Source organism: Nicotiana tabacum, chromosome 16 (genome assembly GCF_000715075.1).
Source record: "Nicotiana tabacum cultivar K326 chromosome 16, ASM71507v2, whole genome shotgun sequence".
NCBI lineage: Eukaryota > Viridiplantae > Streptophyta > Magnoliopsida > Solanales > Solanaceae > Nicotiana > Nicotiana tabacum.
The window spans coordinates 138,189,838-138,217,658 of NC_134095.1; the positions used below are offsets into that span (position 1 = coordinate 138,189,838).

The following is a 27,821-nucleotide window of genomic DNA, read 5'->3' on the forward strand; positions in this document are numbered from 1 at the left end:
GAAAGATTGTTTTAAGATTGGAGGATGTAATGACCCGGCCGATCGTTATAAGATTATTAGCCCCAATCCCCTATTTATTGTCCCATTTGTTTCATTTTATGCTTACGTGACTTGCCGGGTTGCTTGGTGCCGGGTTCGGGGGAGTTTCGGAGTGGAATGGGACACATAGTCCCTAAGTTTGAAGTTTGAGTTGTAAGAGTTGATCGTAGTTTGACATGTGTGAAGAAGACCCTGGAATGGAGTTTCGTCAATTCCAGTAGCTCCGTACGGAGATTTTGGTCTTAGGAGCGTGTTTGGATGTAGATTTGGAGGTCCGCATGTCATTTCGGCGTTATTTGGCGAAAGTTGGAAATTGGAGGATTTTTGGGAAGTTTGACCGGGAGTGTACTTTTTGATATCGGGGTCGAATTCTGATTTCAGAAGTTGGAGTAGGTCCGTAATGTCAAATGTGACTTGTGTGCAAAATTTTAGGTGCGTCGGGCGTGATTTGATAGGTTTCAACATCGTTTGTTGAAGTTGAAAATTCCTTAGTTTCAATAGGCTTGAATTGGGGTACGCTTCATGTTTTTGATGTTGTTTGATGTGATTTGAGGGCTCTACTAAGCTCGTATGATATTTAAGGACTTCTTGGTATTTTTGGTTGAGGTCCCCGAGGCATCGGGTGAATTCTGGATGGTTAACGGATTGGAATTTGGAATTAAAGAATGGATGAGGTGCACCAGTTCTGGTGTAATCGCACCTGCGCAAGTTTGATCGCAGGTGCAATCTTGAAGAAGTGATAGGGCGAGCGCATAGGAGGAACTAAAGGGGGTGGATAGTGGTCGCAGGTGCGACATGAAGGCCGTAGAAGCGGAGCCTCTCCTGAAGAAGGATGATCGAAGAAGCAGAGAGTGAAGGAGCTGAGGTGGCCAAGGTTTTCCGCAGAAGCAGACGAGTAGGTGCAGAAGCTTTTCAGCATATGCGGGTGGTGGTGCGCAGGTGCGATATTTGGCAGTTTAAGTGAGTTCTGCAGATGCAGAGATTTCACTGCAAAAGCGGTACCGCAGAAGCGGATTGACTGGATAGAAAAGGGGAAAGGTCGAGGGTTTGATTTTATTATCCATTTTTGGACCTTCCAACCTTGGATTGAGACAAGAATTTGAGAGATTTTCAGAGGACATAATTGGGTAAGAATTCTTGACTCATTTTTGATTATATATCACTAATCTATCATTAATTTCTTCATTTAATTAAGGTTTTGGGTTGAGAAATTGGGAGAAAAATGTGTAAAGTTCTTAGACCAAATTTTGAGGTTTTGATCGAGATTTTGGTATGATTTGATTAATTTTGGTATGGGTGGACTCGTAGTTGAATGGATGTTTGGATTTTGTGACTTTTACCTGATTCCGAGACGTAGGCCTGGGTCGACTTTTTGGTGCAATTTCTTAGTAGTTCTTGTTAACGTCATGAATTTATTATTTAGATTAATTTCTTATAGGTATATTTATAGTATGTAATTGTTTTTGGCTAGATTTGGGTCATTCGGGATTGAAAAGTCGAGGGAAAGACATTCTTATTGACTAATTGAGCTTGGTTTGAGGTAAGTGACTTGTCTAACATTGTGTGGGAAAAATCTTCTTAGGATTTGGTACTGTTGTAATAATTTGTGATATTTGAGTGTCGTGTACGCGAGGTGGCGAGGGCGTACACGGGCTAAACATTGAAATTCCAGTCTTTTCTAAGTAATTTCCTTTTTATGCGTTAATTGGGTTATTCTAGCACATGTAATCATCATGTTTAGCCAAAATTTACTTGTCTACGTGTTTCATCTCTTTAATTGAAATTTGTACAACATGCTTAGTTGAATTACCCTTGTTCCTTGATTCCATATTTGTTCTGTAACTGTAGGACTCCTTGCTTGTAGTATCATTATTTCATTTACTACGTGTTGACTTTCGTGATTCTTGTTGTGATGACTGTTTGGTTTGACACGAGGTTTTTTACGTGCGGAGTGTGATTGACACAAGGTTTCTTCCATGCGGAGTGTGATTGGCACGAGGTTTTTTTTCATGCGGAGTGTTGTTGGCATGAGGTTTCTTTCGCGTAGAGTGTTATTGGCACGAGGTTTCTTCCGTGCGGAGTATTTTTTGCATGAAGTTTATTCCGTGCGGTATATTGTTGTCACGAGATTTCTTTTGTGCGGAATGTTATGAGCAAGAGGTTTCTTGCCGTGCGGTTACTGTTTTCCTCTATTTGCTATGTTGGTTGTTTTTGTTCCTTAAATTGTAAGATATTCATTTCCTTATGTGTTGTAATTGTCTTCTTGTTTTCTATGTTGTTTTTTCGTACATTCTTATTGTTTCATTAACCTGCCATTTATTCTATCATTTCACCTTCTGCCTTTTTTTCGCCCCCATATCGCCACACGGGGGGAACATGGGGACGTAAAAAAGGGGGTCCTATCAACTTGTTCCGATCTAGGATAATAAGCTCATGAGCTTGGTCTTATTTCACCATCAAGAAAGGAAAGAAGACTTCTTATTTCTCATATTCCAGTCGGGCCCTGACCTGACCTCGTTACTACTCTACCGAGGTTAGGCTTAGCACTTACTAGGTACCGTTGTGATGTACTCAAACTACGCTTTTGCACATATTTTTTGCAGGCTTAGGTACTTATCAGCCTCGTGCTACTGCTTGGAGACTTCAAGGTATATCTGCCAGCATCCGCAAACCTCAGAGTCCCCCTCTATCCTTATTATATTGTCTTTTCTTTATTCTCTTAGACGATGATGTATAGAGATATTTAGTACTTCCTTAGAGCTTGTGGCTTGTAACTACCAGATTTTAGGAGTGTCCTTCTTTGAGTTGAAAATTTTACTTGTACATGCCAAGGCAATTTTTCAGTTATATATTTACCTGTTGATGTTGAGGTTTAGTCGTTATTTCAATTCTTTTCTGTAATTGTTAGGCTTACATAGTCTTAGAGACTAGGTGCCGCCACGACATCCTACGGAGGGAAAACTTGGGTCGTGACATATGTGCTAGTTACTCGAAAATTGCAATTTATTAGAAATGCAATTTCCGGCACCAGAAAATGACTCAACGATCGAAAACTTCAAATGTAGAATTGATCTAATTTTTTTATTTTTTTTTAGCTAAGTAAGCCTATCGGACTATCTATGCCAATTTACCATGACTAGCAAATTCGCAATTTCAACTTGGACATAGACCCTAATGAATAGAACCTCGTATTCTTGATGGTTTAATAAGAATTTTGCAATTATTACAGTTGATATTTGAGTACTTAAGCTTAAGTTCTTCACTGGTCGATCGACTTCTAACTAACTTTAGTTTGGAAACTTATAGAGTACAATATGTAAATTATTTTTCTAGAATAAAAAGTACTTTAGATTTTAACGGAGAAATAGTGAAATGGTTTAAGTTAGTTTACGTACATCACAAGTTTAATCGCATTCAAGGTAGTAGTAGCAGTAATAGTAGGAGATTAAGGCAATTCTGGATTTGGATGTTAACCTTAGTATCAAGTTGGTGAACCTATTTAAATGAGTAACTGGATAGTGACTCTTAGGAAATTCATCAAGATTTAGAATTTATTGACTTCTGATGAGTTGTATTTTTCGAGCAATGAATTTAATGAAACAAAAATAATTTTGTGATTTTGCCGGTACAACAGGTAAAGTTTAAATTTAGTGATCATTTGTGAAATTATTTGACTTTATTGATACAAAAGATAAAATTTAGTAACCATGTGTGAAATTAATCCTCCAAATGCCCACCCATTTAGGTTTTGTATGACATTTGTGAACAGAAACCTAGTATTTCTAGAAATCGGGAAAGTAATTTTTTCATAAGTTAATGAACATAAAAGTCATTGGTAAAAAATAAAAATTATGTAGCACGGTAATAAAAAAACTCATTTGTCAAATATATGTCTTTGTCCAATTTTATTTAGAAGCTTTTCATGCCTAATTAATTCTATATAAAGGCTATAAGTTCTGAATATTTTCTAACAAACTTGCTTATTTCTAATCACTATTTGTTGTTATTCCGATCCGAAGAAGAACATATGGGTTTGAAAGGCAAGTTGGTTGTTTCAATGGAGGTGAAATGTGGAGGACACTTATTCCATGATCTTTGTCAAACCAAACCTCATCATCTATCAAACATAAGCCCCAATAACGTCACAGGTTTTGATCTTCATGAAGGTGAAATTGGAGAGGTTGGTTCTGTAGTTACCTGGAAATATAAGGAGGGTAAGTACAAAAAACTTTTTCCTCAATGTAATTCAATTTGATGAATTCCCTTCTTTTTCTTGCCATATTTGCATACTGCATTTGTCTCACATCATGTGCTTGAAAAAGACTTCCAAAAGTAATGTGATTGTTCTAAATTTATGTTGCTCGGATCCTTTAAAAATATCGTCGCTTGTGTGTTGGATATTTCAAAAGTTATTCTTTTTCAGTATAACTTTCATTTATACAGTATTTCACATAATTTTTAGAAAGAAAAAAGTGAGAAGAAACATAACAAAATTAAAAATTATCATGGCCCATAGTCAAGTGATATCGATGAAAGTCTCGCACATGATAAGTATGTGATGGAATCTTACTGCCTACTTTCTCCTTCCTCTGTCCCTTTTTTCCTGTGAAATAAAAGAAATTTAAAAGCCAAAAATATTAATTTTTAGAATGTATAAGGTTATAACTTTTGTAAAGAAGTGTGGACCGTTGAGCTCATATTAGCGTCTCTTTATACTTTTGGATCTCTTTTTATAATGATTATAGATGGAAATGCGAAGATTGCTAAGTGTGTCGTCATTGAAGTTATTGATGATGAAAAGAAATCAAGCACATGGAAATTGATAGGAGGAGACCTCCTGGAAGCGTATAACGCTTTCATTGTTAACATATCCTGCTATCAGCACTATATTACATGGACACTTGAGTACGAGAAGAAGACTGAAGACACTCCAGAGCCTATAACTTTCTTGGGATATGTCACGGGTCTGATCAAGGATGTAGAGGATCATCATGTCAAGAAATAGAAGAACCCATGCCATTTGATATGGTTGATCATATATAATATGTGTGTGTGTTTGTGTCATGAGCATTGGACAATATTGGCTCGTACCTGAATGTGAAATAAATAAAAATGTTGTGTTAAAAAGTAATAATGTTCAAATGCATTGGCTAATCTTAGAATGTGGAATAAATAATAATGTGTTGTTGAAAAATATATCGATTTGCTTGTTTTTTTAATGTATTTCCAAATGTCCGTATTATGAACTTTAGCAAATTAAAATGTTTGTTCAGTGTACTATGTATTCTCATTCTTTTGTTACTAGCTTGTATCACTTGTAGTCAGATGCGCAATGAATACCGCAACTGTAACAATTTCTGTCGTCCTCTAGTCTTCTTTTAAAAGAAGGAGGAATGCCCCAACTATGAATGCCTTCCATGTCTATAGTCTTATAAAAGTAGTAATGCTGCATTCGCTCTTCGATTATCGTGAAATTTCTAAGGGCTCTTCTCTATGAAGAATGCCTCCTCGTTCTTTGTCCATTCCCGTTCGATGGAGAAAGAACTTCTTTCGGGTGCTCGGTCAGGCTTGCTTAGGCCGAGTAAGCAACTTCGCGCAGCTGCTACGCTCTTGCTTCTTGCCTTATCTTTTAGTAAGAAACTAATCTGCCTCATAGGATGGCGCCTATCTTCCAACCAGGACTATGTACGGATATCGCGAGAATTTGTCAACTCTTTCCAAAGCAAGGGGCATTGCTCTAATCACTTATGTAATTTTTTTATGTAACAATCCTCATTTTGAATGCCTAGGTTGTAACCTTTATAGTGATAACGCGTCAAAAAATATCTTTCGATCAGAAAAAGTAGTCTGTGACTGACTAGCTGACGCTTCTGCCTTTCCACTTTCCACGAGTCAAAAAATGTAACGATTAGGCGGCCGTAATATTTTGTTACGTTCTACCGCTGTTACATCAGAATAAAAGGTTCCACACGAGCCCCAGTTCTGCGGCAATGGATGAAAGACCAACAGAAGGGCATTAGTCGCCAAGAAAGCTGGTGCGTGTAGATCAAAGCTTAGTGGAGAGACCATACATAAGAAAGTTACAAGGACAGGTTATCAACATGGGTTGATGGGAGGTTCGATTACAGAGAAGTCAAAACAATTCTTGAATGAGGCAAGGGGTAAATCGAAAAAGAAATATTTATTGGTTCTCCCTCCTATTTTTTATGAAGAGAATGAATCTTTTCTCGAAGGATCAGAAAAAAAATGGGTTTGGATTTACTGCGGGAATGATTTGGAAGATCCAAAACCAAAAATAGTGGTCTGAACCCGATGAGCCATCCGTCTCAGTCGAACCAAACTCTCGAACCCGTCCAGAAGTTGAGGATGCAACTTACGATTTAACCAGTTAAAAAAAGTTTTAGCCATAAAGATTCAGCAATCCGTTATGTGGGCGCCAACTCCAAGTTCCTTCTTTTCTTTCTTTTTTCAAGTCACTATCAGAATATGACGTTCTTTTTTGCTTTAGATAAAGCATCAGTGGACCGACTTGACAGGACCTTTTATCGAAAAAAATAATCTTGCAACTACGAAAACCACAACATAAGCACTCGTTTTCCTTATAATGTTTTAATAACGACTCACACTTTTTAATGATACTTTTTATGGTTATGACACAAGAGTCAAGCCCAGAAAGCATGGCAAGTCATTTACCAAGGCCATTACCAACAACGGGGATTATGTTCGAGATGGGGAAACAACTGTTTCATGACTAAAGGAAAGAATAATGGTTATACACATCTTACCATATTTACTACTTCCAAAAAAAGAACTCAAGGACTGGACTATGGAGGGACTTAGAAAAGCCTACTAGCAACCTCTCTGCTCATCTTTCTTAAGGTTTACTTTTTCAAGCTTGCTCTTAAAACCGGCCTATCTCTCTCCCCTATGAAAATGTTCTTCCGTAATCACTCTCAATAAGACATCCATTCCCTTTCAAATGAAAAGAGAACTAGACTTTTCTCTTCATCATTGAAATCTGCCAATCAATCGCAGTGCGGTGCTCTCAAAAAGCTCAATCCTCTAAGGATCCGATTTCGAGATCAATTTGACAATGAAACTCTTTAAGCAATGATCTTACCTATATCATTTATCTTGATGCGATACAAAAGACGACTCTCCCTCTTCCCATTCTACCATCCAGATGGGCCGATTGTTCTAAGTTCTGAGATTGGGTCGGATAGGACGGATGAGCTTTGAATTTGGATAATCAAAACAGCTTGCTCCAGATCTTCGATTGTTGATTTCATTGTGTCCGACTCTTCGGGGGCAACTATCACGACCCAAATCGATGGGCCACGACGGGAACCGTGAACCTTACTCAACCGAGTACCAACGTAACATATCTTTCTTATTACATCATCATATACACGTGACATACGGGCCTAATAAGCCAACATAATTATTTATAAACTCAAAACATAGGCCGACAAGGCCATACAATCATTAACGTACACGACATATGTCTACGAGCGTCTAAGAGTACATAAATGTCATAAAGGTCAGGACAGAGTCCCACCATCCCAAACAATACACATCTAAATCATACTAACCAAACGAGCAACTCCGAAGCAAATGAAGCGCACCAACATCTTCCGCTGAGCTAATAGTCTACTTAGAGGGCTCTCGACCTGTCTATCGGGACCTGCGGGCATGAAATGCAGCATCCCCAAGCAAAAAGGGACGTCAGTACGAATAATGTACCGAGTATGTGAGGCACATAAATAAATACATAAGAGACATGGAGGAAATATAAAGTACATGACTCAACCTGTAAGTGTGAATAACTTTGTAAATCATAAATACTTTTAACGTCATGCATAGGAGTTTGAATGTCATGTCGTGCGTAGGTACATGTTTCATAATATCATCTGCCTCTGAGGCCATCCCATCACATCATATCGGCCACTGTGGGCAAAATCATCATTGTATACCAGCTGATAAGGTGGTGGTACGTATATAATGTCATACCCTTTTCCATATCCCATATACACATGTATATATATATACGCGTATATAACGCCGTTTGAATCATATTTAAGTCATTGTGGGCAACATCATCATCATATACCAGCTGATCAGGTGGTGGTGTGTATATAATGCCGTAACCTTTTCCCATATCCCATATATATATATTTACATATATACGCATATATAACGCCATCTGGTCATGGGTCAATGCACATGTATAAATGAGTGAAATGTATGAAAAATACATAATAATCTCGATATTCCTTCCGGATAAACTTTTTCCAAATGCGTATTATTCTGAGACCCACGAGCAGAAGATAAAATATTATGACACACGGAAATCAAGAACATAGATATCTCTAATACTTCTATGAATAGAGTCATTCATGGAATTTGTGCATTTGCACGTTTCATTCGTATCGTATGGATCATGCCAAAAGAAAGAAGGGATAGCCTTAACATACTTAGAGTAGGAACAACTCCGTATATTTATCCCGTTGGGAACCTTCGTGGATTGAACTTAGACCCAAAAATCGGATTAAGATTCCAACCTTTCAAAGTAAGAATGGAATCCTTCTTGATTTCTTTTTGAAACCAGTAATGTTACTACTTCAACTGTTATTCCCTTCACCCTCTCCTCTTCATTTGTATCCATTATATAGGCCATATAATTGATACTATTTTTCTCATGACACCAACAACTTTTACAAATGTATGGATGATGCAAGTAGTTTATTAACAACGAGTTCTGGGTTAGCTCTTGTCCATTTGTCATTGGTAATTAGTAGATTATGAATCTTACAACCATAATTCATCTAACTGATGAGATGGTATAAAAGAATCATGATAAACCAAGCTTCATATTGAGAATCTTATCACAGGTTCTCCTAAGAACCAGGCGAACACCACGAACTGTGAAAAAACTATACACATGCTCCACCAATTAAGGAACACTTAAAGCATAAGTTGACTATAGTATGCTAGTAAAACCTCATTCAAGACTTGTACATGGCATGGAGGATAATTATCAATTATTGAATTCAAAGAACAAAAAGTAACGTTCTTGAATTCTAAGACTTGTGCATGCATTATCATTTCCTAGGTTGCCACCTAGGTTATTTTAATACTTAGTCTGTCACGACCCGGATTTTCCACCCTCGGAAGTCGTGATGGCGTCTACTAATGTGAGCTAGGCACGCCAATTATTGAACCATCTACCTTTTTACCAATTTTATTCTCTTTAACAATTAAAAAGAAATAAGATTTAACCAACGGAATTTAAGATAAGCGGAAGAAAACAATAACCTATCTAAACATGAATATCTATTACGACTATTTGATGTCTCGACTACCCAGAACTGGTGTCACAGTTTTGCAGACGGTCTAAGAATACTACAAATAAAGGTCTGAAAGAATTTAATACAACACTGTCTCTGGAAATACATGTAAGAAACATGAAGGTAAAAATAAAAGAGATGCCAAGGCCTACAGACGTCTGCAAGGCTATCTCGGGTCGCCTAATGAACAAGAGTCAGCAATCTCACTACGGTCCGAAGTCTACAACACTTGGGTCTGCACAAAAGAGTGCAGAGTGTAGTATCAGCACTCAATAAGACCATACTTACTAACTCAATAACATCATACGAACTTATTTGTGCGATCAAATCGCCAAAATAACCTCAATAACAACGAATTAAACCTTAAAATCAGTGAAATATTTCAAAACTTCTTAAAGCATCAAACTTTGCATTTAGGGTCCGAATCACGTCAAACGGATTCCGTTTCTTACCAAACTTCACAGAGTTATCTTAAACCACATATAAGACCTGTACCAGGTGCCAGAACCAAAATACGGGCCCGATACCAACATGTTCCAATCAAAATTCATTTCAAAATCCTTTAAACAATTCAGAAAATAATTTTCTTTAAAAATTCATTTCTCGGGCTTGGGACTTTGGAATTCGATTCTGGGCATACGCCCAAGTCCCATAATTTCCTACGGACCCTCCGGGACCATCAAATCACGGGTCCGGATCCGTTTACCCAAAACATTGACCGAAGTCAAATTAATTTATTTTACAGTCAAAAATTATTATTTTTCACAGATTTTCACATTTAGATTTTCTGGCTATGCGCCCGGATTGTGCACGCAAATCGAGGTGACGTTAAATGAGGTTTTCAGGGCCTTGAAACACAGAATTCAATTTAAATGCAAGTGATGACCTTTTGGGTCATCACATTCTCCACCTCTAAAACAGTCGTTCATCCTCGAACAGACAGAAGAAGGAAGTACCTGAGTCAGGGAAAAATGGGGATAACGGCTCCGCATATCGGACTCGGACTCCCAGGTCGATGCCTCAGGAGGCTGACCTCTCCACTAAACACGAACAGAAGGAAAACTCTTCGATCTCAACTGACGAACCTGCCGGTCTAGAATGGCTACCGGCTCCTCCTCATAAGATAAGTCCTTGACCAACTGGACTGTGCTAAACTCTAACACGTGGGATGGATCGCCGTGATACTTCCAAAGCATGGACACATAAAACACTGGATGCACGACTGACAAGCTCGACGACAGTGCCAATCTATTAGACACCTCTCCCACTCGATAAAGAATCTCAAACGGGCCAATGAACCTAGGGCTAAGCTTGCCCTTCTTCCCAAATCTCATCATGCCCTTCATAGGCGACACTTGAAGCAATACCCGTTCTCCAACCATGAAAGCCAAATCTCGAACCTTGTAGTCGGCATATCTCTTTTGCATGGACTGAACTGTACGAAGCCTATCTTGAATAATCCTGACCTTGTCCGAGGCCTCCCAAACCATATCCGTGCCCAACAACCGAGCCTCTCCCGGCTCAAACCATCCAACCGGAGACCGACACCGCCTACCATATAAAGCCTCATAAGGAAGCATATGGATACTCGACGGGTAGTTGTTGTTGAAGGCAATCTCTGCTAAAGGCAAAAACTGATCCCACGAGCCTCCAAAGTCAATGACACAAGCTCGGAGCATATCCTCCAAAATCTGAATAGTTCGCTCGGACTATCTGTCCGTCTGAGGATGAAATGCTATACTCAACTTTACCCGTGTGTCCAACTCTCGCTGAACTGCTCTCTAGAAACGTGAGGTGAACTGCATACCTCGGTTCGAAATGATATACACAGGCACACCACGAAGACGAACAATCTCCCACATATAGATCTTCGCTAACCTTTCGGATGAATAAGAAACTGCCATAGGAATGAAATGCGCTGACTTGGTCAGCCTATCAACAATGACCCACACTGCGTCGAACTTCCTCCGAGTCTGGGAGAGTCCAACAATGAAATCCATAGTGACCCGCTCCCACTTCCATTTGGGAAGCTCAATCCTCTAAAATAAACCACCAGGCCTCTGATGCTCGTACTTAACCTGCTGACAATTCAAACACCGAGCCACATATGCAACAATATCCTTCTTCATTCTCCGCCACCAATAATGTTGCTGCAAATCCTGATACATCTTTGCGGTGCCCAGATGAATATAGTACTAGGAGCTATGGGCCTCCTTTAAAATAAACTCCCGAAGACCATCCACATTAGCCACACAAACTCGACCCTGCAATCTAAAAACTCCATTATCATCTAAGGTAACCTGCTTGGCACCTCCGTGCTGCACCGTGTCTCCAAGGACACACAAATGGGGATCATCATACTGCCGATATCGAATACGCTCCAATAATGAAGAACGAGCGACTGTGCAAGCGAACACATGACTAGGCTCAGAACTTCCAACCTCACAAACTGATTGGCTGCACATCCAAAGCAAGCGGTCTCTCTCCGACCGGAATATAGACAAGACTGCCCAACTAGCTGACTTCCTACTCAAAGCATCGGCCACCACATTGGCCTTTCCCGAATGATATTAGATGGTGATATCATAGTCTTTTAACAACTACAACCACCTCCTATGCCTCAAATTCAACACCTTTTGCTTGAACAAATACTGAAGACTCTTGTGATCCATGAACACCTCACATGCCATGCAATACAGATAATGCCTCCAAATCTTTAATGCGTGAGCAATGGCTGCCAACTCCAAATCATGAACCGGATAGTTCTTCTCATGAATCTTCAACTACTGCGAAGCATAGGCAATGACCTTACAATCCTGCATCAACACTGCACCAAGCCCAATACGAGATGCATCGCAATAAACTGTATAAGGCCCTGAACCTGTGGACAAAACCAACACGGGTCCATAGTCAGGGTTGTCTTGAGCTTCTGAAAGCTCACCTCACACTCGTCCAACCATCTGAACTGGGCACCCTTCTGGGTCAACCTGGTCATCGGGGCTGCGATAAATGAGAACCCCTCCACGAATCGATGATAGTAGCCTGCCAATCCCAAGAAACTCCAAATCTCCGTAGCTGATGCTAGTCTAGGCCAGTTCTTGACTGCCTCAATCTTCTTCGGATCAACATGAATACCCTCTGCTGATACAACATGACCTAGGAATGCAACTGAACTCAACCAGAACTCACATTTCGAGAACATAGCATATAACTGACTATCCCTCAGAGTCTGAAGAACCACTCTGAGATGCTGCTCGTGCTCCTCCCGGCTGCGGGAGTAAATCAAAATATCATTAATGAAGACTATCATGAATGAGTCCAAACGTTGCTGGGGCATTTGTCAACCAGAATGACATAACCAAGAACTCACAATGCCCGTAAGAGTGTGGAAAGCTGCCTTAGGGACATCAGATGCCCTAATGCTCAACTGATGGTAGCCAGATCTCAAGTCAATCTTAGAAAATACCTTGGCACCCTGAAGTCGATCAAGTAAATCATCAATCCTCGGCAATGGATACTTATTCTTGATTGTAACCTTGTTCAACTGCCGGTAATCAATACACATTCTCATCGACCCATTCTTCTTCTTAACAAACAACACTGGCGCACCCCAAGGCGAAACACTGGATCTAATGAAACCCTTCTCAAGCAAGTCTTGCAACTGCTCCTTCAACGCTTTCAACTCAGGAGGGTCCATACGATACGACAGGATAGAAATGGGCTGAGTGACCAGAGCCAAATCAATACAAAAGTCAATATCCTTGTCGGGTGGCATGCCCGGCAGGTCTGAAGGGAATTCCTCAGGAAACTCACGAACAATGGGCACAGAATCAGTAGAAGGAACCTCAGTACTAGAATCATGAACATACGCTAAGTAAGCCAAACACCCCTTCTGGACCATGCACCGAGCCTTCACATAAGAGATAACACTACGGGTAGAATGACCAAGAGTACCCCTCTACTCTAAATGAGGCGAACCTGGCAAGGCTAAGGTCAGAGTTTTGACATGACAGTCCAAGATAGCGTGGTAAGGTGATAATCAGTCCATCCCAATATGACATCGAAATCACCATGTCCAGAAGAAGTAAATCTACACGAGTCTCAAGACTCCCAATCACAACTATACACGAACGATGGACATGATCCACCACAACAGAATCACCTACCGATGTAGACACATATACAGGAGCACCCAAAGAATGACTAGGCATGACCAAATACGGCGCAAAATAAAACCGAAGCTTCTCTACTATAAACCACAACAGTACCTGCACCTCCACCTCTAGCATCTCTACCTCCACCTCTAGCATCTGAGCGGGCTGGACGAGTCCCTCAATGAACCTCCTCACTCTCTATCACAATTGGAAGTATGATAAGAGCATGACGAGCCAAGTCGGTAAATCTGATCTCATACTGAGTAACAGTCATAGAACCCTACTGGAGATGCTCTAATTGCCCGTTAGGCCTCTCTCTGAGTGATGGAGAGAAACTCCTCCAAAAATAGCTGAGTAAACTGCTCCCAAGTCAATGCTGGCGATCCGGCTAATCTAGCCAAACAGTAATCTCTCCACCAAGTCTTGGTAGATCTAGACAAGGGAAAAATAGTAAAATCGACCTCATTGGTATCAACTATCCCCATGTTCCTAAGAACCTCGTGACGACTGTCTAGAAAATCTTGGGCATCCTCAGAAGATGCACCACTGAAAGTGGTAGTGAAGAGCTTGATGAAACCTATCCAACCTCCACGAAGCCTCCAAAGACGTATCTGATCTATAACTGGTCTGCTGCTATTTGGCTGAAGAAGCGGTACATGACCTCGCTATTTGCAAAAGGACAAGAGTATAGGTTTCAACTTAGCATTGAGAGATCAAAATCGCACGACAGGAAAAAATGTATGTGAGGTTTTTTTTCCTAACTCTGTAGCCTCTGGAGGATAAATACAGACGTCTCCGTACCGATCCCTCAGACTCTACTAAGCTTTTATGTGAACTGTGAGACACATGTAACCTAGAGCTTTGATACCAACATGTCACGACCCAGATTTCCCACCCTCGAGAGTTATGATGGTGCCTACTAATGTGAGCTAGGCAAGCCAATTATTGAACTATCTACATTTTTACCAATTTTATTCTCTTTAACAATTATGAAGAAATAACATTTAAAAAATGGAATTTAATATAAGCGGAAGAAAATAATAAGCCATCTGAACATGAATATCTATTACAACTGTTTGATGTCTCGACTACCCAGAGCTAGTGTTACAGTTTCACAGACGGTCTAAGAATACTACAAATAAAGGTCTGAAAGAATTTAATACAACACTATCTCAGGAAATACATGTAAGAAACAGGAAGGTAAATATAAAGGAGACGCCAAGGCCTACGAACGTCAGCAGGACTATCTCGGGTTGCCTGATGAACAAGAGTCAGCAATATCATTGCGGTCCGAAGTCTATAACACTGGGGTCTGCACAAAAGAGTGCAGAGTGTAGTATCAACACAACCGACCCCATGTGCTGGTAAGTGCTTAGCCTAACCTCGGTGAAGTAGTGATGAGGCTAGGACTAGACTATCAAATAAACCTGTGCAGTTATATAACATACAATAGAAAGTAAAGTAAGAATAAGCAAGAAAAGATAGGAGGCGAAAACATGTTGTGGGGGTATACCAGTATTAACAGTAAATCCAGAGTAACAGTCTAAGGGAAGCTTAGAGTCCACAGCAAAACAAAAGAAACTAATATCCAAACTAAGCACACTTGTATCAATAATTATTGCGGCGTGCAACCCGACCCCAATATATAACAACACTGTTGCTGCATGCAACCCGATCCATATCATTTGTCATTGTTGCGGCGTGCAACCCGATCCACATATATCATTGTTGTGGCGTGCAACCCGATCCAATATAACAATGTTGCGGTGTGCAACCCGATCCACATATAATATTGTTGCTGTGTGCAGCCCGATCCACATATAATATTATTGCAGCGTGCAACCCGATCCACATATAATATTGTTGTGGTGTGCAACCCGATCCACATATAATATTATTGTGGCGTGCAACCCGATCCACATATAATATTATTGCGGCATGAAACCCGATCCAATATAAAATCAACAAAAATCATAACAAGAGTCTCGACGAGGGATCAATAAGGTCTACACTATTCCGGCAAGGGATTCGATAGCATAAGTAATTATGTCCCGGCAAGGGAGAAACAGCTATAACCAAACTTGTCCCAACATCTAACTACCTCCGCTATAACCAAACTTGTTCCAATATCTAACTACCTCAGCTATAACCAAACGTGTTCCCTGAGAATAACCGTAATCCTTACCTAACACAAAGAGTCATCAACCTAAGCATCTGTAATATCAATTAAGAACACAATGCAAGGGAACCAACACTCAACAATAGCCCGGCAAGGGGGCAATATAATGATCTCTTCTCTTTCTGACTTTTACTTCACAATTCACTTGACAACTCTAGTCAATGCTCTAGAGGTTCAATTATAACTTATACTTCAGAATTCATTATACAATGGGAGCCAACGCTCCTCAATGTTCATAGATCACAATTCTTTCCACAATTTTACACAACAAATGGAAATCCTCACAAAGACATGAATAATACAACGAAGTCATGAAAATCACAATATAAGACTCACGGTCATGCTCGACACCAACGTATAGATACTCGTCACCATGCCTATACGTCGTACTCAACAAGAAACAAATAGCAAATAGGACACAACTCCTAATCCCTCAAGCTAAGGTTAGACCAAACAGTTACCTCGAATTTTCACGGCCAACTCAAGCCTCAAACACCGCCTTTCCTTTCGAATTCGGCTCCAAATCAATTGTATCTAGACATAATTGACTTAATAACATCAATAAATGCTAAACAATCCAATTCCAATGCTTAATTATAGCTTTCTAATCATTCTTCCCAAAAAGTCAAAAATTGACCTCGGGTCCGCTTGGTCAAAACAAGAGGTTCGGACCAAAACTCGATCACCCATTCACCCACGAGCCCGAATATATAATTTGTTTTCAAATCCGACCCCAAAACGAGGTCAAATTCCCAAATAATCAAAAAGCCCTAACTTTAGCCAAATCCCTAATTTTCTACCCTTAATCACATGTTTTAGGCCTAGAAATCTAGTGGGTGTTGATAAAAATGGAAGAAAACAAGTAAAAGATTACTTACCCAAGAGGTTATGGTGAAGAAGTTCTCCAAAAATCGTCCAAGAGGTGTGGAGAAGATGAAGTTTATTAAAAATTGTGGAAATTTCATAATGTGTTCTGCTTTTGATACTTAAAATAACTGGGCAAAAATGGTCTTCACGTTCGCGACAGGCTCATCGCGTTCGCTTTGAATTAGGCCTGAGAGACCTTCGCGTAAGTGGGCTCGCATTCACGGAGAAGAAACTTCTCGAGCCTTCGTGTTCGTATCCATGTGGTCGCGTTTGCATAGGGTACAATACCGCTCCCCTTGCCCAGGCTATAAGCCTTCGCGTTCGCGATACCTGGCTCGCGTTCGCGAAGGGAAGACCCCCAATGCTTCGCGTTCATGACCTGTGTTACGCGTTCGCGTAGAAGGAATTTTCCTTCAAAACAAATAACACATCTCGTTCGCGAGGGTCCTCTAGCGAACGCGAAGAAGAAAGTATCAGCACACCAGAAACTGGAAAAACCTGCAACTTTTGAGTTCCAAAAACCTTCCGAAACCCATCCGAAACACACCCGGGCCCTCGGGGCTCAAAACCAAACATACGTACTAACTCAATAACATCATACAAACTTATTCGTGCGATCAAATTGCCAAAATAACCTCAATAACAACGAATTAAACCTCAAAATCAATGAAATATTTCAAAACTTCTTAAAGCATCAAACTTTGCCTTTACGGTCCGAATCACATCAAATGGATTCCGTTTCTTACCAAACTTCATAGAGTTATCTTAAACCACATATAAGACCTGTACCGGGCACCGGAACAAAAATACGGGCCCGATACCAACATGTTCTAATCAAAATTCATTTCAAAATCCTTTAAACAATTTCAGAAAATAATTTTCTTTAAAAATTCATTTCTCGGGCTTGGGACTTCAGAATTCGATTCCGGGCATATGCCCAAGTCCCATAATTTCTTACAGACCCGACAGGACCGGAAAATCATGGTTTTGGGTCCGTTTACCAAAAACATTGACCAAAGTCAAATTAATTCTTTTTATAGTCAAAACTTATCATTTTTCATAGATTTTCACATTTAGGCTTTCCGGCTACACGCCTGGACTGTGCACGCAAATCGAGGTAACGCTAAATGAGTTTTTCAAGGTCTTGGAATACAAATTCATTTTAAAAGCAAGTGATGACCTTTTGGGTCGTCACATAGTCACTTCATGTGTTGCCACATGTCTTTTGGAGTATAATTAATTAAGTTTTATCCACTTATTAGTTAACCGGGTAATGTCTTGTTACTCGGTAATTAATCAATTAATAACATAATTTAAAAATTATCACAAATTACTTAAAATATTACTCACATTCCACACTCCTTATACATCTTACTATCATGCCCATGTAGTACCTTGTATGACACTAGTCCATAAATATCGGTTATTTTTAGCCCGGGACATTTTTTATCCCAAAATGCCAAACTTTGACAAAATTCGCTTTCTTCGATTTTACTTTCCCACTTACCTTCACGAATTTGCTCATCACTTATGATCCTTACAATCCCCAAATAATCTTTTCCTTGGACTGATATCAATTGCCTTACGACAAATTCAACGTACAATACTGCAGGGTGCAACACTGTCGTAACTTATTACTGCGAAGTGTAACATCACCGTAATGTAATACTGCTAGGTAGAACACTGTCGTAACTTAATACTGCTGGACGTAACATCATTGTAATATATTATTGCAGAGGGTGATATCATCATAACATATTACTACAGAACATTGTCGTAATATAATACTGCGGTACGTAATATTGACGTAATATTGCAGGGTGTAACATCATTCCCCCTTTTGGAACATTCATCCTCGAAAGTTGACTAATGCTCTTATCATTTTCTTAACTTATATCTTCCGAATACTTTAGAACTTTCCTTTCCATCTAGGCGATTGTTCTACAAATATGTCCAAAGTCTAGGGCATCCAGGCCTCTTTATCACACCACAACTTGTAGTCAGAATCCTTCCCATCTCTCAACTGTTGCTACCTTTCATCATACAGCCTGTATAGATTTGATCTTATAAGTGTGCCCAATCTCTAGGCTTCACATGTAGAGCTTGATAAGATGTCCCTTTGGGCATTTATGATTATACTGAAGTTCTTCGCTCGGTACTTGGTTGAATTCAATCGCATAGGTCCGTTTAACTATCCGTATGAATTTACTACCATAACTATTACTTTAATTTATCATTTCTGAGGTCTGCTACCAAATCACAGCTTACTCTCGTTGCTCATTCCATATGTATAAATTTAAGTCCTTTAATGCTTCCTCGTTACTGTTCATCTTTAGAATGACAGCCTAATCTTGTCTTATACTCCCTCCTTTTCAATTTATGTGAACCCATTTGACTGGGCACAAAGTTTAAAAAATGAGAGAAGACTTTTGAACTTGTGGTGTAAAATGAAGCGCATATATTTTGTGTGGCTATAAATCATTGCATAAAGGTAAATTATTTCCAAATAGGGAAAGAGGTCATTCTTTTCGGCATGGAATAAAAAGGAAATAGGTTCACATAAATTGAAACGGAGGGAGTACTTTGTAACTTTTGTCCATCCATTGTTTATTCACCTCAATATTGATCTACAATATACCACTGATAACTTAACCTTTTATGTAATATTGCTGCTAGGATTTGCGTTTTATCGAGGAACGTCTGAAATTATTAGATTGATCCACCTGGGGCGATACCCTGCTTTCATAACCATACCTCACAACATCCCAGTGCAATTCACCTTGCGTGGGTACTTTAATCCTGTCCAATTCATAAGATCCGTTTCTTTTCTTCATTGAATCATTACTCAATCGAAGGCCCAAACGTCATCTTTTATCTATGACAATTACACCCTCATTCTATTACCAGGGTGGCATTCTAAATGCTATTAGTCTTAAACTCCTTTGAGTTCATTCAATCTATAGTGAGCTTGGTATAATTTAGAGAAACCATCTGCTCTTCTTGTTTTCATGGGCTTAATCCTAAGGACTTATCCATTTTCGTTACCTTCTCACTCGCCCTTTCTTATCCTTACTCTTGTCTTCTAGAACCTTGTCGCTTCACCATACAATCACTTGCGACCTACATAACTCTATTTATATTACTTGCAACCTTTCAACTTGCTTGCATCATAGATTTCCTTGTGTTATTCTACGATATCAAGCGAGACATCACACGTTTCTAACTCTTGTTTATTGTCTTAATTAGACTCCTCGATACCTAGAAACCATAGGCTATGAGATATGTCACTGACTATACCGCTATCATTCCTGAATAATGAATCCCAGCACTTCTAGTCTTTTATACGAAGTATGGACTATTCACATATTCTGCCTTTGAGTATCTCGTACCTGTTCACCTTTGCCTTACTTACCTTAAAATCTCGCATCGTATCTTGTATCTCTTTCATGACCTCCCTTCCACGTCCATAACTTGAAGCTCTATTATAATTCTTACACCTCTGGTGCATACACAATCTGGTGGAAGCTTCGTACTGACTTCTTATGAGGCTGATACTCTTCAGTTGGTTTTATCATTGAGCTATTATAAAATATAGCTACTATACTATCTTTCTTATACCTCTGCTACTTAAGAGTGATCCTAAGGTCTATAATTCTCTTGGTCCCTCCTGTTTTGCTTAGGCGATGTAACTCTTTAGTCTCCTCTTCTTTCTGATCAGCCTCTATGTAGGCTTAAGATATCTTCCGACCTATGGCTCCTGGTATTAGTTGTTACTTTAGCCTTTCATAGGCACTGAGGGATATTTATGATAAAATCCTTTAACAGTTAAATCCTTCATCTATGACCTGGACTCAATTCTTTCTTTTAACATATACCAGAATCTCCTACGGTTGTATATGATGTAGGTATAAAATTCAAAATTCCTAAGTGCGTTCATAACGTCGCCAGCTCGGGATCATTAATCGAATAATTTCTTTCGTTTCTTCTTAGCTTTTTTCAATGTAAGCTATTACCTTTCCTGGTCTTTCTTATCCATTTTTGCATATATACTTAGCTTATCATAGTTCTTATGCATGCTAGAGTTTTCGTGCAACTCATATGACCTTCGAATATTACTTTTAATTTTTCTTCCCATTCATTATCCATGATAGGGGCCACTTTCCTTTGTACTGATTACAATATTGTTGTGAGACTGTTGTTACACGACCCTTTCCTCTTTAGGTTGTTGTGCTTAGGTTGAAGCCTTCTTCCTTATTTCCTCAGCTAGTCTTTCGTTACAGTACTTAGGGAGAACTATTGATTCCTGTAAAGTTGTGAGCTTTTTATGGACCTTTTGATGTCCTTCCTTGCCTATAATTATCCGTAGTTGCTTACCTTCATGCCTTTATGCTTGTAGGGTTGCTTCTGAACGGATATTTTGACTGTCTCCCTAGTGGCACTCTCTTTTATTCCTATAACATTCATACATAACCTTTAACTATCCTAACTCCTATCTGAATATATTTCATGTATTACAATAACATTACTGCGAAGCTGAATTCACTATATTGGGTTTTACTATGTTTATCTTGCACGATCTGTTGATTCGTCTGTAACCTCCTGTCTAGCCATAACTAGGATCTTCCTTAATCAACTGATAACTACTTGTTGGCCCATTCTTATATAAATATTCCACATAATCTTTCTTGGGTTATTTCATTTGTCTTAACTTACGTCTCGCACTGGCTCCTTATTTATCCATAACATTTCGGGTAGGAACACCTCAATTCTTCCCCTTGACGTCGTGTTTGCGTAATATTCTAGGATCGTAGCCTATCTATAGGCTTTGAATAGTGAAATCTCATTCCTTTTCTTATTTTTATTGCATTTTTCCTTTACCATTTTGTAGCTACTAGAACCACTTAATTCTAACTTAACACCACATCACTCCATATTCCCCCATTTAGGGGAGTATTAAGAGTTGAAGCGACAAGGATCTACCTATAGATGTGTTACCTCTTCATCTTTGGTGTCTTTTCACATCATTGATGACCCTTACTCGCCTTGCGGAAATCCTTCTATACCAAGGATAACAAAATTCCTCACTCACGAGGGTGATACTTAGTGTAACTGGCACATACAATCCCTTAAGCTTAACTTTGCTCACATTGCTTGCTTTAGGGAAGTGTCTTCCTGAATAACCATTCTCTGAGTTTTTCATGAATCTTCCTCTGTGGTCCATTCTATTATCGCTGGAACGCAATATGAAATTCTCATGATGTCGACCACCATCAAATCCCTTAGTCCCTAATTCATGTCTAGTTTATCTTTTTCCACCAGCCCATGCTGACTTCTATTACCCTGAGGTCTAACTTTTTCTTCTGAATCCCATTAGTGTCGCAAACTTGTTTCTCGAAGTGAGGATATGACTTTATTTCCTATAGTCTTTTGTTATCTCAAGGCCTGTCACTTCTCGTCTTTTTCTTTACTTGACTATCGACTCTGGAATACTGTCATCTTTTTGGCCTACCGTTGTCATCCATGTATCACATCTTACTCTTAATGCTTCATTAGCTCTCTTCTTATTTCTTGCAAACATTTCTGTCTATCACTTTATTATGAAAACTTCAACAAGATATTCTTTTGATTTTAGTTCCCCTTTGCACCATCAACTAGCTCTTTGGGTTGCCTAGCATTATCTCTCTACTAGGGACGGGAGCCATACTAAGATAATATTTATCCTTTTTAGGCTTCCAGTGCCTGTCTCATGTCTAGTTGTACTATTTTAGAGTGAACCATCTAGGTATCTCATAAGGAGATCTATTATCACCTTTTTAAATGAAATGTAAATTAGCGCAAACCATCCATCCATCATTTTGGGTTACTCTAACCCCAGCCAGATCCTTCTATCATATCCTTCTCTTAAACCATATCCGTTAGTTTCCATAGGGCATGACTGAGATATGTGTGGCCGATTGTACGTACATCTGTTACTATTGAAGGTAACTAAAAATGTTGATATCTCCCTTCCCGAATGGTAAATAATGATAATCTTTATTAACTGGGTACCTCATACCCTTCTTCACCTTGCTTTTTTTATTTGCTGAAACTTGTGTCTCACTTCCAATTCTGTTATTCCTTTTTACCATAAGAGTGGATAAGTATTCTTTCCTTAAAGCTCATTATCAAGAACCTTACACCTTTTAGTACACATATGATCTTCCGAAGATCTCACATTTACTCATCATAAGCAAGATGCAAAATCGAGTTCCTCTAACTCAACACTTCCATAGCTATATCCCTTATCGACCGTCTTTCTGAATGTAGGCATCATCTTATTACGAATAAAATAGAATTTTGATATTTGAATTCTTATAAGTGAGCTCTACCACACGATCTAGAGTAAGAAGAAAGAGTGACAATCCTAAATGCCCTGTAGCCTTCTGCTTATAAGTGTGGTGCATGACATACCCATAAACAAGACTCTACTAGACACGACTTGTAGACTCCCTAGGACAGAACTGCGCTGATACCACTTTTATCACGACACCGATGGGCCGTGATGGGCACTCGGTACCTTACTCAATTGAGTACTAACGTAATGTATCTTTCTTATTACATCATCATATATACATGACATACGGTCCTAATAGGCCAACATAATCATTTATAAACTCAAAACATAGGCCGACAAGGCCGTACAATCTTTCACGTACATGACATATGTCTACAAGCCTCTAAGAGTACATAAATGTCATACAGGTCGGGACAGAGTCCCTTCATCCCAAACAATACACATATAAATCATACTAAGCAAACTAGCAACTCCGAAGCAAATGGAATGCACCAACATCTTCCGCTGAGCTGATAGTCTACTTGGAGGGCTCTCGACCTGTCTATCGGGACCAGCGGGCATGAAACGCAGCGTCGCCAGGCAAAAAAGGATGTCCGTATGAATAATGTACCGAGTATGTGAGGCACATAAATAAATACATAAGAGACATGGAGGAAATATAGAGTACATGACTCAACCTGTAAGTCTGAATAACTTTGTAAATCATAAATTACTTTTAACGTCATGCATATGCGTATGAATGTCATGTCGTGCATAGGTACATGTTTCATAATATCATCAGCCTCTGAGGGCATCCCATCATATCATATCGGCCACTGTGGGCAAAATCATCATCGTATACCAGCTGATCAGGTGGTGGTGCGTATATAATGCCATAACCTTTCCCATATCCCATATACATATATACATACATATATACGCGTATATAACGCCGTTTGAATCATATTTCAGCCACTGTGGACAACATCATCATCATATACCAGCTGATCAGGTGGTGGTGCGTATATAACACCGTAACCTTTTCCCATATCCCATATACATATATTTACATATATACTTGTATATAACGCCATCTGGTCATGGGTCAATGCACATATATAAATGAGTGAAATGCATGAAAAATACATAATAATCTCGATATTCCTTCAGGATAAGCTTTTTCCAACTGCATATTATTCTGAGACCCCCGAGCAGAAGATAAAATATTATGAAACACGGAAATTGAAGAACATACATATCTCTAATACTTCTATGAATAGAGTCATTCATGGAATTTGTACATTTGCACGTTTCGTTTGTATCGTATGGATCATGCCAAAAGAAATAAGGGATAGCCTTAACATACCTGGAGTAGGAACAACTCTATATATTTATCCCGTTGGAAACCTTCGTAGATTGAACTTAGACCCAAAAATGGGATTAAGCTTCCAACCTTTCAAAGTAAGAATGGAATCCTTCTTGATTTCTTTTTGAAACCAGTAACATTACTACTTCAGTTCTTATTCCCTTCACCATCTCCTCTTCATTTGTATACATTATATAGGCCATATACTTGATACTATTTTTCTCATGACACCAACAACTTTTACAAATGTGTGGATGATGCAAGTAGTTTATTAACAACGAGTTCTGGGTTAGCTCTTGTCCATTTGTCATTGGTAATTAGTAGATTATGAATCTTACAACCATAATTCATCTAACTGATGAGATGGTATAAAATAATCATGATAAACCAAGCTTCATATTGAGAATCTTATCCCAGGTTCTCCTAAAAACTAGGTGAACACCACGAATTGTGAAAAAGCTATACACAAGCTCCACCAATTAAGGAACACTGAAAGCATAAGTTGACTATAGTAACCTAGTAAAACATCATTCAAGACTTGTACATGGCAAGGAGGATAATTATCAACTATTGAATTCGAAGAACAAAAAGTAACGTTTTTGAATTCTAAGACTTGTGCATGCATTATCATTTCCTAGGTTATTTTAATGCTTAATCACTTCATGTTTTGCCACATATCTTTTGGAGTATAATTAATTAAGTTTTATCCACTTATTAGTTAACTGGATAATGTCTTGTTACCCGATAATAAATCATTTACTCATATAATTTAAAAATTATCACAAATTACTTAAATTATTACTCGCTTTCCACATACCTTATACACCTTACTATCATGGCCATGTAGTACCTTGTATGACACTAGTCCATAAATACCAGGTATTTTTAGCTCGGGCCATATTTTATCCCAAAATGCCAAACTTTGACAAAATTCGTTTTCTTTGATTTTACTTACCCTCTTACCTTCACGAATTTACTTATCACTTATGATCCTTACATTCCCCAAATAATCTTTTCCTTGGACTGATGTCAATTACCTTACGACAAATTCAACGTACAATACTGCAGGGTGCAACACTGTCGTAACTTATTACTGCGAAGCATAACACCACCGTAATATAATACTGCTGGGTAGAACACTGTCGTAATTTAATATTGTTGGACGTAACATCATCGTAATATATTACTGCAGAGGATGACATCATCATAACATATTACTGCAGAGCATAACATTGTCATAATATAATATCGTGGGACATTATATTGACGTAATATTGCGGGGTGTAACATGCACCTTTTGTCTAGGCTTTCTCAGGCCTATCCAGATGTCTTTTTGCAAGGCTTGTTGAGCTTCTTCATGTGACAAACATCGCAAAAGTAGTCTGTTGAATGATCGTCAATCGAGCGGATCGTAATAGTATACTATTTTTGAACCTTGATGGGTTTTGCAGTCGACCATTTGATATCCCTGTTATTGAATATACCCAGAATAGTGCTTTGATGAGCCCTAGATGTAAAGTGGTTCTTGAACCCTTCTAAGAAATTAGAAGAGCACGAAATTGGAACTCCCTCAAATAGATCAGTCTGGGATTGATTGTGGAACCGAGCATGGGGAGTCACTCTTGCGTTCTCTCTCTTGGGTAGGTCTGTCTCGCTCTCTCTTGTCGGTAAGTATATCTGTTATGGTATTGCTATTGTGTGATTCCAATAGTGTTTTTTAATTTGTAGTTTTGAGTGGGGGAGATGAAAAAGGTAAATAAAGACCTTAGCAGGTCTTCATCATAGGAAGAAGGAAGAACAAGGGAGAAGATCTTAACCTTTTTTTTAATTCCTTTCTTTCAACTAGTTCTTACGTAAGCAATTTGCTAGACGAAGGGGTGAATGAGCGCAACAGTAATGAGCTGTAAGAAAGATAAGCAGAGTATTCCTTCCACCGGCCTTTATAGGAGTAGGGGAGCATGGTGAGATAGATAGACGCCCAATCCTGCAGTAGCTAGTTGCTCGGCCTTAGTCTTGGGCTGATCTCAGACTTGAATCAACCCCTTCATACTTTGATCTAATCAATCGATCAATCAAACATTGTTAAATGTCTCTTTGATTAATCAATGTGTGATATTCTAAATCCTCATTACTAATGGAATCCAAATGATCTCTGGATTAATCAAAAGATCCTTTCAGTTGGCTAGAATCTGTTGCTTGAACAAAACTAGATCTTGTGGAATCATATTGAATATTTGATGATATATTACTAGGAGAGGTTTATCGATGACCGAACCACTCTTATACTACTCCTTAACTCACCCGTATTGTCATTTAAAGTAAAATCTAGAGAAGGGAAAAATTTTAGCGGCTCATATTTCAAATAAAGATCACCGCGTGGAAAACTCCTTTGGGGGGGGGGGTTGTCCCCACTGGTTTGCAAAAGAAATGGGAGATTTGCTCCTTTATCCATGGTTTTTTTGTTTAATTTATTCCTTATCCCTAAAATCCTATTTCTTAATTCTTTTCCATTTAGATTTTATTGTTTGTTTGGGTTTGTAACTATGTGACCACTGGAAGTGGAAGAGCTATTTGATGAGACTTCATCAATTGATTGTACAAGAAGGAACTAGATAGATTAGAGAGAAAAGAAAAGAACATATGAGAAAGGAATGCTCTCTCGTGGCAGTACGAGGATTCTCGAGCGGGGAATTGCATTCTCTAATAGAGCTTCCTACAATCTCACCCTAGGAGAGTGCAAATGGCAAGTTTAATGGTCTGGTTCCACTTAGTAACCTCGATTTTTCCACCGATGTTCTAATATAACCTTCGGATTATATGGTTCTTCCTAGATACGGGGCCTCACAAGGGTAAAGTTCGGTATTTCTTTATCGATAGTTGACCCCGCTCTTTCCTTTCACCAGATTCTCATGCTTCACACAAACCCAGGCTAGGAAGCTTGAAAGCCATATCATACCATATGGATTTAGAAAGTCCGATCAAAAAACAATAAAAAAGGACTGGGAAGGCTTGAATGGATGGCTTCCAAGGCCAGGGCTCGATCCTGCACAATTCAGACCAGCTAGTATCTGTTTAATTTACTTAATGCACTCACAAGCCTTCGCATCGCTGCCCTAGCTTCGTGTTAAGGGCACAACTTAAAGAACAACTTACTCTATTGACGTAATATTCATTCATAGTGGCCAGGCGGACCGTTCTGAAGACGGAGGGCCCTAAGAAAGCCAGAAAGAAAAAAACCATCTTTCAAAAATGAACCCAGACACATTTCTTGTGTAGCCGAACCCATAGATCTTGATGTATGCCTATCTTTTACTTGGACTACAAAAATATGTTCTTCGAGATTCCCACGGAGCGGTATTCAAATTAAGACTACAATCATATAGATTTGATACATGCTTCAATATTGGACCATTCCTTGAATATTTCAAAATGATGTGGTGGCCAAGATATGGACCTCTTAAAGAAAGAACAGTTTGATTCATTAAACAAGCAGGTTTTGGCTTCTTTTTTAGCACCCTAATTCTCTTATTGGCTTTGATAGCATGTGCTTTAGTTT

General features: G+C 39.0%; 1 protein-coding gene and 1 long non-coding RNA gene across 2 annotated transcripts in view; both read left to right on the top strand.

Moving 5' to 3' along the window:
* Positions 1 to 2,914, top strand: part of LOC142170772 (uncharacterized) — a 7,596-nt gene extending 4,682 nt beyond the window's left edge. The window contains exon 2 of the long non-coding RNA XR_012700303.1: positions 2,643 to 2,914. This is a non-coding gene — a long non-coding RNA (uncharacterized LOC142170772). The remainder of the gene's footprint in view (positions 1 to 2,642) is intronic.
* A 1,152-nt stretch (positions 2,915 to 4,066) lies between these two features.
* On the top strand, positions 4,067 to 5,044 carry LOC107772167 (kirola-like). The gene is made up of 2 exons (XM_016591660.2): positions 4,067 to 4,253; positions 4,785 to 5,044. The coding sequence occupies exons 1-2, from the start codon at positions 4,067 to 4,069 to the stop codon at positions 5,042 to 5,044; spliced, it is 447 nt and encodes a 148-aa protein (XP_016447146.1).
* The last annotated feature ends 22,777 nt before the right edge of the window (positions 5,045 to 27,821 follow it).